This window comes from Opisthorchis viverrini, assembly GCF_000715545.1.
Source record: "Opisthorchis viverrini unplaced genomic scaffold opera_v5_63, whole genome shotgun sequence".
NCBI lineage: Eukaryota > Metazoa > Platyhelminthes > Trematoda > Opisthorchiida > Opisthorchiidae > Opisthorchis > Opisthorchis viverrini.
In genome coordinates, this window is record NW_008751719.1 from 985634 (window position 1) to 1003318 (window position 17685).

General features: G+C 44.6%; 3 protein-coding genes across 3 annotated transcripts; 2 read left to right on the top strand and 1 right to left on the bottom strand.

Annotated features, from left to right (window-relative positions):
• Positions 1–939: 939 nt before the first annotated feature.
• On the top strand, positions 940–1185 carry T265_04044 (hypothetical protein; the record flags this gene model as incomplete). Its single annotated transcript, XM_009168679.1, has 1 exon — positions 940–1185. One exon carries the CDS (start codon positions 940–942, stop codon positions 1183–1185), a length of 246 nt encoding a protein of 81 aa, XP_009166943.1.
• A 7884-nt stretch (positions 1186–9069) lies between these two features.
• On the bottom strand, positions 9070–13458 carry T265_13401 (hypothetical protein; the record flags this gene model as incomplete). Its single annotated transcript, XM_009168709.1, has 4 exons — positions 9070–9150; positions 12002–12062; positions 12151–12323; positions 13348–13458. Coding segments are annotated over 4 exons (426 nt in total), but the record flags the coding sequence as incomplete, so codon positions are not given.
• T265_04045 (hypothetical protein) lies at positions 12576–13219 on the top strand (the record flags this gene model as incomplete). The annotated part of the gene is made up of 2 exons (XM_009168680.1): positions 12576–12851; positions 13058–13219. 2 exons carry the CDS (start codon positions 12576–12578, stop codon positions 13217–13219), a joined length of 438 nt encoding a protein of 145 aa, XP_009166944.1.
• Positions 13459–17685: the final 4227 nt, after the last annotated feature.

The following is a 17685-nucleotide window of genomic DNA, read 5'->3' on the forward strand; positions in this document are numbered from 1 at the left end:
CGCAGCTGCTCACGAAACTTTTCGTGTACAAGAGTGATCCTTTTATTCTACAGGGCTTTGTGCTCTTATTTTGGTTATAGAAACCAGCCTCACCACAAAGTGTCACCTTGACTGCTTCCAGTTCGTTTATGGATGTTTTCCTGGAAGGGAATTAGCGTCATGTGTTGGTAATTGATCAGGTGGCTGTTGATCTGTTGATCTGAACAGATCAACAGCCACCTGATCAATTACCAACCAATGCAATCGAGCTACCAATATTCCAACACATTGCTTGAGTCATGTATGTTCTGTGCTCATTCCTTCTGCAGATAACAAGGCATCGACTAGGGCCCGAATAACGCTAGATTCAGATTGCATTGATCCCGGACGGAGCACTTCGCTTCAAAACGAAGGCTTGAAATAAGTCATGGGGCTAGAACGTCAGTGTCGGAGTCTGAGGCTACAAACGTACCTTCAGAGGCGAAGTAAGCCGTCCAAGCTCTCTTTCAGGTGTCATACAGGTCATCCTGCTGGCCTTTTAGTGGGCTTGGGAAATCACCGTAGACCTGCTATGGCCTGGCCACGTAAACCTGGTACATCTGTAAAGCACAGACCTTAGGGCAAACCCAAACCCCAGTTATGGAGCATCAAAACTGTCGGCAAAAAAGTCCGTACACGGCCTGCTGGTGCAATGACCACCGAAGTGCGGACCGGACGTTCGCCTTGAAACACACGGATGGCTCACTCCGAATGGGTCTACTGGCCTTAGAAACCACATTGCCCTGGCAATGTCTGGGAGGCCACTCAAGGTCACATGCATCTGGCCGCACCGCACAGCCGATAGCACTCACACACAGTGAAAAGTGCAGCCGAGACGGATGGTAGAGTAGTACCACAGCAACAGAGTGGAGTACGATGTGACCAATATGGCATACCAAAAAGACCGGCGGGTGAGACGGCATGCCACCTGACAAGCTCCTAGATGACGAGGCTGAACCAGATACCATCCCGAACACCATACGGCCACAGTACTTGCACGCCATCACTGAGTTAACCACGTGCATTTTCGAAAAGTGTATATTTATTGGTGAAGTATCTAACTGCATCAAAACCGACAGATCGGGCCATCGCACTGTGTCTACTCTGGTGCAAGCTTGCGGTTGCTCACCGCCCAAAACACTTGCACGTGATCGATCCCATGACTGAACAGTGAACTAGCGTGGGGACAGCGCAAACTGTATGGCTCGGAGAACCAGTTTAACTAAGCCAGAAAATGTGTTCGCAATACTGTCTGACGGCCCTTGGGTACCGTGATGGCTGAGCCTACTCGTCTGGCTTTGTCTTTCGCCTGCGCCATTCATACGAGTGCCGAATGGTCGCTGACCCGGTTTCTGGACCTGAATTTCTCGCACGGCGTGCGTCAGACAGAGAAATGCAGACAAGTGGTAGAGACAAAGCCCGAGTCGCGCCGCTTCTAATCTATGGTCAAGCTGCACAGAGATGCGCAGGTAAGTGTCCGCGCTCTGTCTTAACCCATCGTCAGTGTGCACTGGCGACGTAAACCCAGTTTACAGCGTCTAAATGACGAAACAACAATCTGTTTGCACTGCGACTTGGTACTATTAATCTGCTGTGTGAGGTGAGTGTGACGGAGTGCAACATCATCATTCACGAGCTGATTTCGTAAACGATTCCGTTTCCTTGCTATATTGATCGGGATCCCCTTTGCATCCTCTCCTCGTTATTAAACTAGAAGTTTCAGTGAGTCCTGGAGAGGCTGCTGACCAGACTCAGTTGCCCATTTCCCTCCACCATTCTCACTTGGATTTTTTCTGTTGCAGAAAGATCTCATCGCAGCCTTGTATACGGCTTAGAGTTGAGCTTCCATGAGTGTCACTCGCGATTTTGGGCTTCCAGGCCTGTGCTCTATAGCAGTGTTGCTGCGGGTCATCACGTCACAGAGTAGTTTAGTGGGAAAGGGTTGCTCTGTCACAATTCTCACTGATGAAATGCTGTGCAAGAATCTTGAAAACAGCTGACTTTATGACAGGCACCCCGATGAATATGTGGACGCACTTTTATAAATATCAATACTTCAGTAACAAACGTGTAACACAATAAATCCTTTGAGTTTTGGCAGTTTTGTGTCAAACAGTGACTCCAACTTTAGGAAACGTCCAACAACATCCATAATCTGTATTCCTCGTTGTATTATCCACAAATCACGAGACTGTGTGAATTCGCTGTCAGCTAGGATTAACTTCTCTAGACGAGCAAAACATACAAGGATAATCCTGTATAGTTGACCATCCAAGGTGTTCATGGAATGTTCGAACTTATTGTCTTCTCAAAAACCCAGACATGTGGGAATTCATTGTCCCACAGGGTCAAAATGAACCGAACCTGAATCAGTGGAGGGCTGTTAATGTCTAGATTTGAATTAGTGTCCATATTTGGAGACCAGCTCTACTCATATATAACTAACAACAGAAAATGGCGATATAGTTTCTCGCACAAAACGAAAACTTATCAGCACACAAAATTTTTTTGGCAAAATACAAAAGTATCAAAAAACTTGCCCGAAAACCACATTTCTGGCACTGATCACCCGATTTCGACCAACATTCTCAAAGTTGTATAAAACAAATCCAGACGTTCTTAAGGGACAATTTGGATTTCCTCTTTCTTAGCTTGCGAGAGTTTCAGCAGTCGCGGGGATTACGTTGCGGACCACAAGGAATTTGCTCAAATAGACGCTTAATCGTTTCATGAAATAAGTTTTGCTCGTTGTCAGTGAGACCCTGAGCAATCCAGACTGTAAATTACTGGTTATCGCATCCGGTGATTGAATAGGCCGGTACACAACAATTTCGCTTTGGAAGTGATCATCATCCACTTCGTACCATTCTGATCCAATGAGTGTGCAGGACTGGTTTATCGACTCTTCATTAACGAGTGAATGCAGCCAGGATCACGTTATCCACGCATTCGCTAGAGCCCAGTGATCGTATTGTGCAGTTACTCCCAGCGAGAGGTAGTGTGACAACAAATCTGGCACACATTTCCGTCTGTATGCAGGCGGAAACAGAATGTGCGATTAATGGGCCCATCCTGTATTTTGGTCTTGCAGCCGCTGACTATACATCCATTCAGGTCTATCAGGCTGCAACAAGATTCCAGAATGTTCTTTTCAAACCTTAATAATCTTTACTTAAACCAAGTCCGATGCACCAAAAATATATCACTGCTTAGATGTGTGAGTGCACAATCGACCCTTCTATTGTTTCTACCTATCTGTGATCCTCCGAGTGGCAGTTGTCTGAGAACTGCTCCTGTTGTTCGATCACATTAATTAAGGTATCTGTTCGGGATGCGACCAGTGGGATGATTCCCGGCTTTCCAGTGTGCGATCATTATACCTACAAGATTTCACCTAAAAATCTCCCAATTGTCTACAAAATACCATTGATATAACAGTGATCGTTGTCTGTTTTCACACATCGGTGATGATCGACTGAACTGTCGAAATCAATCACTTAGAGAGATTGACCGATTCACGAATTGTACACCTCCACTTTGAGTACAATTGAAACCAACTGAGCGGATCGGCTAATTGATTAGTGAATAATCAGTCGACTAGGATTGACTTTCAACCATAGCTTTTGAAACCCCGTATGTTAGCTGTGATTTATAAGTGAGATGACATGCTAAAGCTGAAATGAGTAGATTTTGAAATTTTGGGCCATTTTCTTTCTACACGGTTAACCGCACTGACGTTTTCATACTTACTTGTTCGTCCACATCCACTGGAACATGTGCAGTTCACTGCTACTCCCCATCATTGTGCTTCGCAACCCTCGGGATTGCAAACAGCTCTCCTATTGCATCCCTCGTTGTACCATCAACTCGTTTGATGTTCGTCATCTCTCACTCACAGTGGGATTATCCTGTTTCACAAACTACAAAATGTGATACGACTTATCTTGACGGTAGCTATGCGTTTACCACTACTACCATACCCTCGTTGAAGCCTCAGATGTATCCGCCTTCTCACTTCATCGGACGAATCGGATGAACGTGTGAAACATGTTGCTTGATCCCGGTCAATATAATAGGGCGTTGGTGCGCGGGGTACGATTGCACCACAGTTCTTGGACATCATCGGACGAAAGACGCACATCCATGCTGTTACTTATGGTGCTATAATGTTAAACTGGCTGACTTGCTAGTTGAATACCTAGCGTACAAACCACCGCGGAGAAGGAACCGAGATAATGTGGACGGGAGGTGCGTGTACAAACAAATGACAGAGCTTGACACATATCCCATGAGCAAAACAGCGCAACGACCACTATATGGTGCATTTAAGAAAAGGTCAACTGCTGACAGTTGTTGCGGAACGTCAACAAATTTGGAAATGCGCGCAGGCTGTTCAAGTGGGAAGGACTGGTCGCAGGTGACTGCTAGACGCTACAATCAGTATTGTATCACAAATATTCACAAAACGGACTGGTTGTGTGCACGATTAACGGTGTTTTCGTAAAGCCAATACATCGGGATCGACCGATTGAGCATGATCTGTTAATCGGATCGGCATCTCCGAAAAAAAGATAGGGGTAGAATGAGAGTAAACTGCAGTTAGTAACGAATTTATCGGAAGTCTATGCTTTTTATACGCAAGCATACATGGTTATCTAGTAAAAACGAGGATGAGAAACGAAATTGGTTTCTGAAATTGAATGAATGTGCAGTATCTAACTGCATGGGATCGTTACGCGTCGCCGGAGATCTGCACCGAAGATGGTCTGGTAAAAAAAGACTGTAGAGCGAAATCATACTTATGATCGTCAGAGCATGTGTGCTTCATCTGAGGACTGCCAGACAGAATCTACGTAATTGCGTTTTGGTGAATATAGATCGATAACTTTTTTTCAGACTCATTTCATGTGGATACTCCGCTAAGAAACTTAGCTCCATTTATGTGCAAGGAAGTGTTACTGAACCTATCCTTAAGTATAGTCCCTTCTCAAAGGGAACGGATTTTGAGTCATCGCCTGTTGTGGGTTCTCAAGGGGAATGATTTATTTTCTGATAGACCGTTTCCGAGAAATTACCGTACTTTTGGCGATTATTCGTCACAAAGAGGCACACCAATTTTCTCATATTTGTTGTCAAGTTAACACAATAAACATGGTGCTTGTGTTTGTGTGGAAAGTCATTTGGTAAATAACTAAACATTCATTCTGTCCTCAAATAAGCGATGTCAGTCAAAAAGTAAATGACATCAGGAATGAGCCCAAATTACTCAACACTTGCCTTGTCCGGACCAGTCACGAACAGATAGTTCCGTTTTGGCCGGAGGTATTGTACTGCTACATGAGTGCGTGTTTTTGATAGTTGAGTGCTTCCCAAATTCTGCCGTTTCCGAAGTGCGTTTTCGGATGGTACTCAAAACGTTCGTCTTTCACATATGCACCTCAGCAAGCATCAAGTAGCTGTGCTTGTTTGCCCCTAAACTGCTGCATAGATACTAAGCAAGTTACTCACATTAGTACACTCGCTTAGCCAAAACCCACGTCAACCGAATCGAAGATATGTATTGAACGTTCACTAGTATTGACCTGGTCAGCTGTCCCAAGAAAATCCCATTTCAATACTGATATCGATCAGAATTTAGTCGATTGATCAGCCAGTCGCCTGCGATTATTTTTGGTAAACAGTAGCACCGAACGGAAGTTTCGTTGTGTTACCTACTTCGACTCATGAAGCAGCTTGGAGAATAGTCAGCTGAGAGCTACCCCCCCCTGCACGTTTTTCGGTGTTGTACTTTCCCTATGTAACGATCTTTTTTGCAGCGAACACAATCGTAGTTCCTCGGTTTTTCTTTTTATTTGACAGAGGGCACAGAAGTCATGAGATGAACGAAGCACATCACCGGTAGTGCTCGTTCGCCTGATAGCGAGACTGTCAAGCCAGTGGATACGAATGCCCTACTTGTGTGTACCTGTGTTATCATTCAACCTGATGTCACCGTTCGAAAAACCTGCATCTAACCAGACTAGGGATGTTAGTTTTCAACTTAAAGACACACGTGACAGTCAGGTATTTTCGATGGCTTTCTTCAGCTATACTACCGGGTTTATTTATGTTTTATGTTAGAATTTCACGTAGCAAAGAGATAACATTTTAAAAGAAAGAATCGATGTTATGGTTAGATGAGGTCTGTTGAACCGGTCCCCTTCATGCTTAGATGCATCATAGTGTTCCAGAGACAGTTCCGTGAATGACTGGGACAAACTGTCTCCATTACGACCATTGTAGCTATCATGCACACCGGCATTCGGCCCAACCTGCAGCACTTGACGATAATCGCCGAATTCGAAATTTTCCTGAATGGTGATTTCCAAGCGTCTATATCTTTTTGAATTGGAGTGTTGAAATTTAGTCACTCGCTGTCGATTCCCAAAAACAGGGCTTCAGTAGGCTCTCCGAAATGGATCATAGGCCATCAATCAGTTGCCGTGCCACAGTGATATTACTGTAGGTTACACAAATGATTGAGCGTATACAATAATTTTCAGATACGCACATCAGAGTGACTTCGGGTCTTAAAGTGAACCGTCTACATCCGATCAGAGATCCCGTAGCAAAACGGCAGGCTGACTACAGTCTCAACTTCGGAGCCCCCAGCTCACTCACTCAGCTTTCACTGTGGTCACACTATCTCCTATATCTGAGCCAATGGCAGGACTTTGTTGTGCCCTCTGCCAGTGCCTTTTGTAGCCCTTCAGGCCCGGGGAGTGTGAGATGGGTCTAGCAACTACACCATTCCCACGGCTGTGGGCTACGATGGCCGATGGTATGGGAATGGAGGTTTACTGAGGTAATGAAATGAAAGTGAGGAGCCTATACGTTCTGCGCCGATGAGCTGCACCGACACTTTGCGGTGCCCGAATTCAGTCTGCGGGCCGTCGTGCTGAAATAAGGGTGAGAAAGCTACTCCACGAATGTCCAATTCAATTTCTCTCACGTTATTCTGTAACTTTTCATGCCTATGCACCAGAGACTTCTCATGAAAGGTCATGAAAGTTAAGTAACCGTAAGGTGATTTACGGTGAGCCTGATGGTTAGCTGGATTGTCGTCGGAGCAGAGAAGGAACCTAGCAAAGTCCATAGATGACTGGAACTCATGGTCCGCTACCCAAACCTGAAAAACTAACCCAACCGTCTTCAAGGGAAAAAACATGATCATTTTTCTGACTAATTTTACATGGGTTCATAATTCTTTACTTAACGACTCTCAAGCGTACTACTCAGGCGTCAGCATACTCTCACAGAAGTGTGCTGTTACTTAAAAGTCTTGAAAAGATGACAGATCTAAGGAGCAAACAACACCCGTTGCATAACATTGGCAATTTATCAATTAAAGTGCCCCAGGTGTGTCACATTTTGGGCAGCCTGATGATACTACTATCCACAATCTCTGTCACTGCATACATCCGATTATGTGCAATCAGTGATGACGTATTTCCTGGCTGACAGAATGGAAAGGCTCGAGAGTGGATCTGTAGACTAGCCGGCAGTGTTCATCCAAATCGTTCACAAGATCTACTAGAGATGTGTTGTGATGACCCTGGTCCTTCCACCAAGAACTGTGTGGTGGTGCAGAAATTAGCCCTCAGTTGTTTGACTTCCAAACGTCAATCAATTGAGGTTCCGCAGCGTTGAAGCCGTTGGCTGAATGATCCATATCAGTAAATCGCAACCAAATGGGGGTAAATAACTGGTCGCAACATTTGTACTTATGTTACTTATTCAGAGCTTGTGACTGATCAGGACAGGAACTTGTGGAGGGTTGGTTGCGCTCCCTCTGTGGGTTTCGGGCGTGTAGTCTACTGACACTTCCAGTTGACGGCCAACATATTACTCAGTACAGTCCAGGACAATGGACTCCCTCGAGCTGTCCTTACTGAGTTTCACAAACCGTGGGCCTGAATGACCTAGCAACACCACAAAAGCAGCGGCCCAGCTGGGGTGAACAGGTCTGCAAAGTGTTCCACAGCAAGGACCGAAGAACTTGAGTTTTGGGATCTAGGAGAATCAGTCGAAAATCTGTTTCATCCCTGTCGAGCTACACATGATGCAAGCGAAAAGGCATATGCATTTGGGAGCGCACCGCCCAGAGTAATTTTCATGTTCGGTAAAGTGCTGCGTCCTTCTATCAATCAGCACCAGACTGTCTCACTCAGTCGGCAGACGAATTCATATAAAGCATTCTACTTCTGATCACTCAATTTCAACTCCGCAGTGCACTGCAGCAGTCTTAACTCTCAGACACCAGGCCGACAAATAGCTGGGCATAACAATACACTGGCTAGCGAGGACACTAGAGGAGAAAATGGCGGCTCATTTTTTGTACGGCTGAGTAGAACGGATGGAATAAGAGGACTGAGGCCGTGTTACAATTCTCTATTGGTCACACCAGGAGGTTTCGAGGCCCTTTTCATTCTGAAGATAAACATCCTACTGTTGGCGACAATGAAATTGAGTTCATGGCTTCCCACGAATTTGGCAAGCGTTCCTGGTGTTTGTTCTTTTCTTTTACTGGTCTATGATCTGAAGAGGGAGTGACAGGGTGGCGCATAAATTTGCAAGCGCCCTCCGTCAATCCTATTGACTAACCACTCTGTACATGGTTGAGTTTCGGTTTCGTGCTTGAAACCAATTTCAGCAACGGAATGCAATGCAACAAAGTGACATATCTTCACCAGATATAGATATCCGTTACATATTGGACGGTGTATTGGCATTTTAAGCGTAAATTGCGCGGTTATTCTTCGAAGCGAATGTGTCAAAGGTACGGCATAAGTGGTTGATACGAATTTAGATTTGAGGCATTGAGGTCCTTCTGTAGGTATTGTCAATAGCTGGTTATTTCGGGTGTCCTGCACAGGGGGTAACCGGTTTATGCTGTTGTCGTCTTCAAGACGAAAATCTCAGACAAGCACTGAATTGAAACAGGACAAACTTACCTCAACTTTAGCGAAATACGCTCATTTGGAAACAAATTTGGTGTTGCGTGAGACTCACCTGGAACCCAGCTGAATCTCTCGGTTTTGATGTCTCCAGGCCACTGAATGTGCTGTACCAGGCTGCCTCATGTTTCAGTCGCTACGATGTTCGAGATATCGCGATACATGTTGCTGAAAACTCCTCGACAGCCCACGACCGGTTTCGCCCTTCTTCTAGTAAAGAACAAAAAGCATGTTCTCAAAGCCATTGCTCAAAATCCGATGCATGACTGGAATAAGGCAAAGGCATGCATTGTATGGACCAGAACGAGTAACTAGACTAAAAGTTAGGACTTATCAGGGGATGAATGTTCTGCAATGGATGTAACCGGTTCAAGGTCACAGAATTCATGCCATTTATGATTAGCCGTAAGCCACTTAGGCTCAGGGATTCTTGTTTGGAGAGGCCACATCATCAGGGGTTGATGCATAAGAAATGAGCTCCCCATATAATGGGTCATGTGCCGAGGACTATATACTTCCAATACGAAATTTCATTTTGCAGACTATCACACTGAGTTTTAGTGACCAATTTTCTTGCGGGTGAACCTATCCTGTTGCTGAAGCTGACAAGTCAGTGTACTGAGTGAAAACATTGCATGCTCCTGGGGAACCAGAGTGTTGCTATGTTAAACGACACATTTAAATAATGAAGTAAAATACCTTCTGCTTCTTTTTTCGATGAGACGATACATGTACCCAGTTCCAAGATGGGAGGCGGCAGCCAATTTGAAGGCGTTTCTCGAAACAGAGGTCTGCAATGTCACTACGGGCAACTCGGAAATTGATCAGGATTGGACTGGCGGGACACTTCACGGTTGGCTGGAAAGACTAGCTGATAGGAGGCGTGATGCGCTTGTTTTCATCAATCACAGAGACGAATACCCAAGCGTTTCATATAGGCCCATGAGGTACTTCCATTAAAACGGTGTTGTTCAATAAGACATAAGGATATAATACGGACAGATGGACTTTACCAAACATGCTTATCAGAAGTGCAAACCCTTCTGGTTTCAAAAATGGGACAGTCGCCACAAAGACGGAGTTCTTGAAAGAACGAATTAACTAAGCTATCTCGTAGTTTTGTCCTCCATGAAAAATGTCATTGAGACACAGCTTGTTCCTGTCATCGAAGTTGGTATTCATATACTACCTATAAGTTCTGAAACAGAGTGAAATCTGCACTGAAATCAACAGGCTAGACATCTCCGGAACTTTGGAAATAAACATACTTCAAACGGAAATACATCTTGAGCCGGTTGTGCTCATTTTTGCTTAGTTCTAACTGCTTATCGATTAACTCCTGTGAATAGCATTCACTCTGATGGTAGTTTCTGGCTGCCGCTGTTGCATCAAACACAAATCTTGAAATGACTAGTAGCAGCACATTCAAGTTTGTTTTTCTTGTTTTTCGTCTTTCCTACACACGAACAAAAAACTTTGTGGAGATTTCGTCCTATTAGTGAAGTCGGTCTACGCTTAAAGCAGGGAAACACTGTACAGCCGTTTCATCCACATTGGGAATCATCAGTGCTATCCTATTTGTTATTCGGATTCGTAGTTCTCTCTCGTCAGTACGTGTTGATAACGGATTTATTTGCACTTCTGGTCTGTAAACAGTATAATTCGAAGTAAACTATTTGAGTGACCAATACATCTGGTTTTTCAACACAATTCCCTGCCTTTACTGACTTTTATGACATACAGAAAACATGATCCGAGAACAGTATGTTGTCAAGTTCCCTTTTCGGTGATTTGGTTCTCCTAACCTCGTCGTTCTACTGCCGCGTCACGATCAGTCGGTCAAGACAAGCCTTACTAACGACTGAACACACTTTCTTCTGTGTCATCTCAGTCAAATATTGTATACATGAGACGATTATGAGGAACTTTGCACAACATAAGGGTGACGGAAACTCGTGGACTGCGCCTACTTGATGAGCCCAAAGAAGGGCAAAACCGGTAGTGGGCTGTCGAAGAGTTTTCAGCAACCTTGTGAGTAGTTTCCTCTATGAAAACTTTGCACTTAAGTTTTATAGGCCGGCTTAGTGTACGGATGCCTCTGGATCTGTCTACATCCGGTGAAACCACCCTATATACAGCTTACGGACAAAGCACATTGTCATCTACCTAGGCTTCTGGATTGAAACTCGCATTTAATTAGTACTGTGCTAGTGTATCAGCTAACTCGAAATGAGAATTCAAGGTTCTCACGTCACATCCTTTGCACCAGAATCAAAGCTGTTAAAACTAGCTTATGATGAGCTGATAAAACCAGCGAAATAGTCCAGTGCGAGCTGTACTACAGCATAGCTAACTCCGTTTTGTTTTCTGGTATTTATGAGCACATGTCTGACTGGCTCTGTAGACGACTGACTTCCATACTCCGGCTCTGCAAGAATCTAAATGCAAGCTCATGGTGCATTACTTATCTCAGAGTGTCAAATCACTGGAATGTGCACAGATTAGGCAATAGTGTTTTAAGTCTACCGATAAATAGTTCAATAACGACAGCATTTATTTTACAGCATATACGGCATTGCTTTGTTCTATAGGGGCAGTGGATCGTTGGCACACCATGGAACTGTTTTTAATGGTACTCCAGTGAAAAAACCTCCTGTAGCTAATTTGGAGTGTGGGCTCTTTACTACTAACCTCGTAAACTTGCCATTCGGCTCGACGAAGCTACTGGGTTAAGAGCGAAAATTTACCCTATCTATCGATTATTCCCCAGGCCTTCTAGAAACTTTCCAAACTTTGCTAAGCTTTGAAGAAAGTGATATCCACTTACACATCTTGAAAAAGGACTTTGAATATACCTGCAAAATGTATACGTTTAGAAGTGTTTAGCCGGGGCGTTGTGGTAGTAGTAACGGTAGTGTATTACCAGTATTTTCTTCAGCTTAGTTCTTGGTCTGAGCCTCCCAAGCTAACGTTCAGGTCAAAACAACCGCCAAAGGTGCACAAGGTATATTAGCGCCCAAAAACGAAGTCAAGGACAATTGTACAGCGCTTCATATATGTAGTGTAAGCGGTGAAAACTTTCTGGAAATTCTGACGCCCTCTGGATGCGCCATTGGCAACCGGCAGTCAGCCATACTGGCTGTAGGGTCCGGACTTTCGACTAATCAGTTCTTGGCTTGATACCAGACCGGCAAGCGTCCCGAACTGCTGGTCAGCCTTTCGCGGGATAGGCTTCTCGGTCGTAGCAGCACCTGACCACGAGCGGTCAAAGCGGGATCCGTGTGGAATTCCACCTAACATGAAGTGAAACTTCAGAGTCATAAAAAGACGTGAGAAACAGCAGTTTCACACTGAACCCCAAACAGAAATGTGCTATGGCCCTTCTCATATGTATCATCGAGGCAGTGAGCCTTCCCACAGCCAGACAATTCAGCCGACTGATTTGCTGTAGGTGGTAGTGGGATTTGCAGAATTCATATTCACATCACTTTCGTTTGAAAAGTCCTCCTCGTGCCCTGATGCAATTTCTCTGTTGAGTCCAGTCCGAAGTGGACACATACAATGAGCGGAACTACCTCCATGCTGAATGGACCGTACGCATTCACCAATTATCGTCTTATTTCACTGTATCGTTTAAACTACTTTCGACTTTTCGTGGGAATTTTTTCAACCTTAGAATTCACTCCAATTAAAACACCATCCGTTCTACAGTGGAGGTCAAAGCGCAACACCACGAAACAGTCCAAGATTATGACCAGTAGTGAATCATGTAATGGTCACATACTGGTTGGTTTTATCGCTAAGATTGGTCGCATCGTAGTGAGAGGATCCAGGAAGGTGCGCCCCAGCGTTCGCTTAGATGGGAGTTCAGGATTTGGTTTCTCAAAACCAAGCAAAGTCCAACGAACTGAGTCACCCGTTTTGAGGAGACGACTGTGGGAGGATAACCGGGCAATAGTCGTCTGAGGAATTCCGGCAACATCGTTGTACTCAAGGTGAGCGGGTCAGGACAAGTTAGACGAACTTCTTTTTCTCTGTCGCAGACATCCCTCTCGAATCGGTTGACCCAGCACTTTGCAATGCACACATTTTCAGCAGTTCAGGCATCTCATTTCAGTCAGCTTTGCTTTCGGCCTTGTCGAAGTCAGCTAATTTTAACCACCAATGATGGAAAGGCAACAGGCAACCGAAAAGCCAATCAGTGACACGTGATTGCAACATGACTCACCCTCGGTCGCTCTCGTGACCGATCTCGTGCGACCGGCCCAAAGCTCTCATGGCTGAGTTACGCCATTGGCTAGCACAATGAATAAAGCGAATCAGCGTCATCCACAAAGCTCTGGGACGTTAAGGTCAGGCGAATGGCAGCTGCACATCCCAGGAGTGGATTGGGAAGTGCACTCGGTCCACTGGCATATTGAACAAGATGGATTATTGATCGCATCTAGTCATCGGCCACCACATGTGTTGGCTGACACCAAATATCTTGTCGCATCAGCGAATATACACTCATTTGCAAACCAATTCGGTTCTTTCGAGAGACTCACCTGGAACCTAGCTGAATCTCTCGTTTATGATGTTCTCAGGCAACTGCGCTTACCTGATGAGCCTCAAGAAGGGCGAAATCGGTCGTGGGCTGTCGACGGATTTTCAGCAATCTTATGAGTAGTACATTACAAAGGTATACATGTATCGCGATATTTCAAATATCGTAGCGACTGAAACATGAGGTGGCCTGGTGCAGCACATTCAGTTCCCTGAGAACATCATAAACGAGAGATTCAGCTATGTTCCAGGTGAGTCTCTCGAAAGAACCAAACTGGTTTGCAAATGAGTGTATATTCGCTAATTTCGTGCAATTTGGTTTCAAGTAGAACATAAGGTTGACGGAAACCCTGGGATTGCGCCTACCTGATGAGCCCAAAGTGGAAGGGCGAAACCGGTCGTGGGCTGTCGATGGATTTTCAGCAACCTTATGAGTAGTACATTACAAAGATATCTTGTCGCATTGTTCACTTCAATTGGATCCCTTTCCCCCACTGATCTTCGTGCTCTGGCTCCATAGTTTCTCACGGTTTCTAAGTTTGTGCAATCGATCATGAAAGTAATAATTACCATATACACTGTTCTTGTGCTGCCACTTCGTGATAATGAGTTTGAGGTAGTGGTGGTAGTGGCCGGATGGTCCGTGGTTCGAACCCAACCTTGGTCTCTCGAGTGCTCCCGTCTATATTTCAGCAACTTGACAATATCTCAGCCCCCGTGCTTCCTTCAGGTAGCATGAAACCTAGGCACCGAACGATTATTCTTTGTTTATCAGACTTCTTGATGACTCAGACTGGCACAAAATATCTGTTTTAGCCAACATGAAGTTGTTTGTCTGGTGTGTCTGACCAATGTCTGCATCGGATTCGTTTGTCGCCCCAACACCAACTTGTGAACCTCACGATTTATCCGGTGTGCTGCTAGACCTTTATTTGTTTCGGGTGCCAGCAGACCTAAGAGGAAAATAGTAATTTGCTTGTGATATCGGACTAGGTTGACTGAAAGCGGTTACACAAAAAGAAGAATTCGCTGATAGCTTAATCCATTGCTCCCATGTGTTGGCAAGCAAAAACAGGTCTTAAGGAAGAGGCAAGTTGGTCGATCAATTCACGCATGACCTTATAAACCTGTCCTGAAATCTGAGCAGTGTGAACTCCACTCATCAGATCTTTCAAAGAAACCGGTGAGGTTAGCAAAAAACGATCGTTTTTCTAGGTTTGTTAGCTGTAGGACGTCATAGGCTGGTTTGAGGTTTCACTGCATTTGTCACTTTATCCTTCAGCCCATACTGGCAGCTCTCCTACATGTCATGTACTCGCAGGACAACAAACTTCAGCTAGCTTTACTCGAAAAAACGCGAGCCCTGATTTCTAGCGTCATTGAGTTTTTTTATCGAATGAATAGTAATGGCTTACTCACACATAATGAATGAATGCAAACCGCTGGTTCGATTTGCAATTGATACAATCACATGACAAGAGCCTGCTGTCACACAAAACCCATACTTTCCACTCAGATCACATGATACTAAGTCGGATTAGACTGCTGATATTACTCGAAATTTATAATCCAGATCTCATTCGGAAAATCGATAGGGTTTGATGGTTAAATCAATAGGAAATACTAAAAACAGTTCCTTTTAAGTTCAAAAGTGAATGTTCAGACTGGATAACTTCAGCTGATAAGTGACCAACGTCAGTTGCTTTTAAAGTGGGAACAGCGCGATCGGTCGAAAACTGTTTTCCTCCTTTGTACTTGTGAGGGCAACGCTGTGTGACATGGAATACCCGGTGAAAAACTGAAGGTCTGCTTAATTCCGATTGTTGTGAGGCGGATATTGCAGCTCTTAGAAGTGAGCGACAGAATGGGAAGCGGCCGCAGTGCCTGTAGGCGCCCCACTGAGAATAAACCGAGTGGTAAGAAGACGGGAAATGTCCACTTAAGCGCTACTTGTGAGATGGTCGATCTGGAACTACCGCTGAGATCAACTAGCTGTCTGGATATTGCGTGGTCTCAGTTCACCAGCTGCGTGCGCAAATGGCAAAACTAGTGAAGTACCTTGGTGTTGTGCATTTCCTCATCCTCGGCTGCTAGCCTCAGTACTGTTTCAATGCTGTATGAAATGTAAGGACATTATGACTCCTTTTCTTCGTTAAGGCTTCCTTCGGATGAATGTCTACCTTCAATGTGCTCGCTAGGTAATTGGTCATCCAAGAATAGGACAAATGGACCAACTGTTGAATTTCCTTATTGTTGATTTGCATTTTGGCACCCTAAACATACTTTCGTTGGTTGTACCAAGTACGCAGCTGAATGATGGACTGCTCTATCAGTTTTTGTAAAAAGTTGGTTTCTAACTTTCGTTCCTGACTTAAGGTGCGAATTCTGGCACAGCTTTGGACGTTGAACGAATATATTCACGGCAGATACTGGGTTTTATTACGCCGCTCAAGGCGGGCTCCTTGAACTATCCACATTAATTTCGACTTACCATTTCGCCGTCACAGCCACTAGCGAAACTATTAACCAACTGTTCAATGCCATAACACAGTATGGCTTTTCGGGAGTTACACCACCTCGGGTGAAAACCTCGCCTGGACCTATGCTGACATCCATCCGTTCACATGCAGTGAATACACGTCGATCACAGTACTACTGAAGCCAGTAGAGATGTTTGTAACGTTATTTACCGTCCAATAGGCTTCCCTGAAGCGATTTTTCCAGTGCATTTAAACGTTTTGGGATATCCACAATACATATGATGCTGGTATCTGCCTTATACAACTGTGCTCTCTCTTCCCCTTTTCCACTCTGGCTCAGGGTTAAGGCAAAGCTACAAAACACGACAGTTAGCAGCTATAAATTTGCCACGCCTTGGTCGTGCACTGAGCGAATTCAATTACTTTTGGCGCATACATAAAATGACGATGTTTTAACTCGAATGCCATTTGACTGGGTCACTACTGAAGCCTGTCTCTCAGAACACAGCCAGCGGACGTAACAACAGGGAGAACCGCGCAGAAATTCAGCATTAAGGAAAGGAAAGGGGTTTATGATAAGTGCGTGAGAGAGGAGAGACAACTACACTTCCGTTGACTTCATACCTCATCATCGAACGAGCCATCATGTAATGTATGCTTGTTGTTCTCTTGTACAACGAGTTTGGACACCAGTAAACAGTGATCGAATATGTGTAAAGTGGATTTGCAGCCTTTAACAGGCTGACATGTGATTTAGCGATTGAAATTCGGATTGCTCCTGGAAATATCACAAGCGAGAGATTCAGCTGGGTTCCAGGTGAGTCTCTCGCAAAACAAAATTAGTTTGAAAGTGAGTGTATATCGCTAATTTTGTGCAAGTTGGTTTCAAGTAGAACATAAGGTTGACGGAAACCCGGGGACTACGCTTACCTGATGAGCCTCAAGAAGGGCGAAATCGGTCGTTGGCTGTCGACGGATTTTCAGCAACCTCATGAGTAGTGCACTACAAATATATACATGTATCGCAATATCTCGATTATCGTGGCGACTGAAACATGAAGCGGCCTGGTGCAGCACATTCAGTTGCCTGGGGACATCACAAATGAGAGGTTCAGCTAGGTTCCGGGTGAGTCTCTCGCAAAACCAAATTAGCTTGCAAATGAGTGTATATTCGGATTGGGCTTGTTTGTTGTCGCGCTCAATAATCGATCGCCCTGCATAATTTCGAACTAGTTTAAGATGGTTGGTACTTGGACATTAGGCCATTGAACAGGATATTCGTTCAGTTAGATGCGTATTGGTCAGCATCCCAATGACAAGAATGAACCAGCACTTATGAAGTGGGAATCATCAGACCGTTAACTGAACAATTCCGTTCTGGGTCGAGAAAGTAATAAGGCAGCGATAAGAACAGATGGCGAAAATGAGACTGCAATGCTGATCACACGATTGCCTGTCGGTTTCTGTTTGATAGTTCCTTTTACGTTCTTGCTTATTCCTTTTCCAGGCTTGCGAAATATACACTCATTTTTGTCAAGTGATGGGCATTCGAGCGTGGAAATGCTGGATGTTCCTATTATTTAGTCTGTATATAAACTTATATTTAATTTTGCTTCATTCAGTCACTTGCGAGATTTCGATGTTCT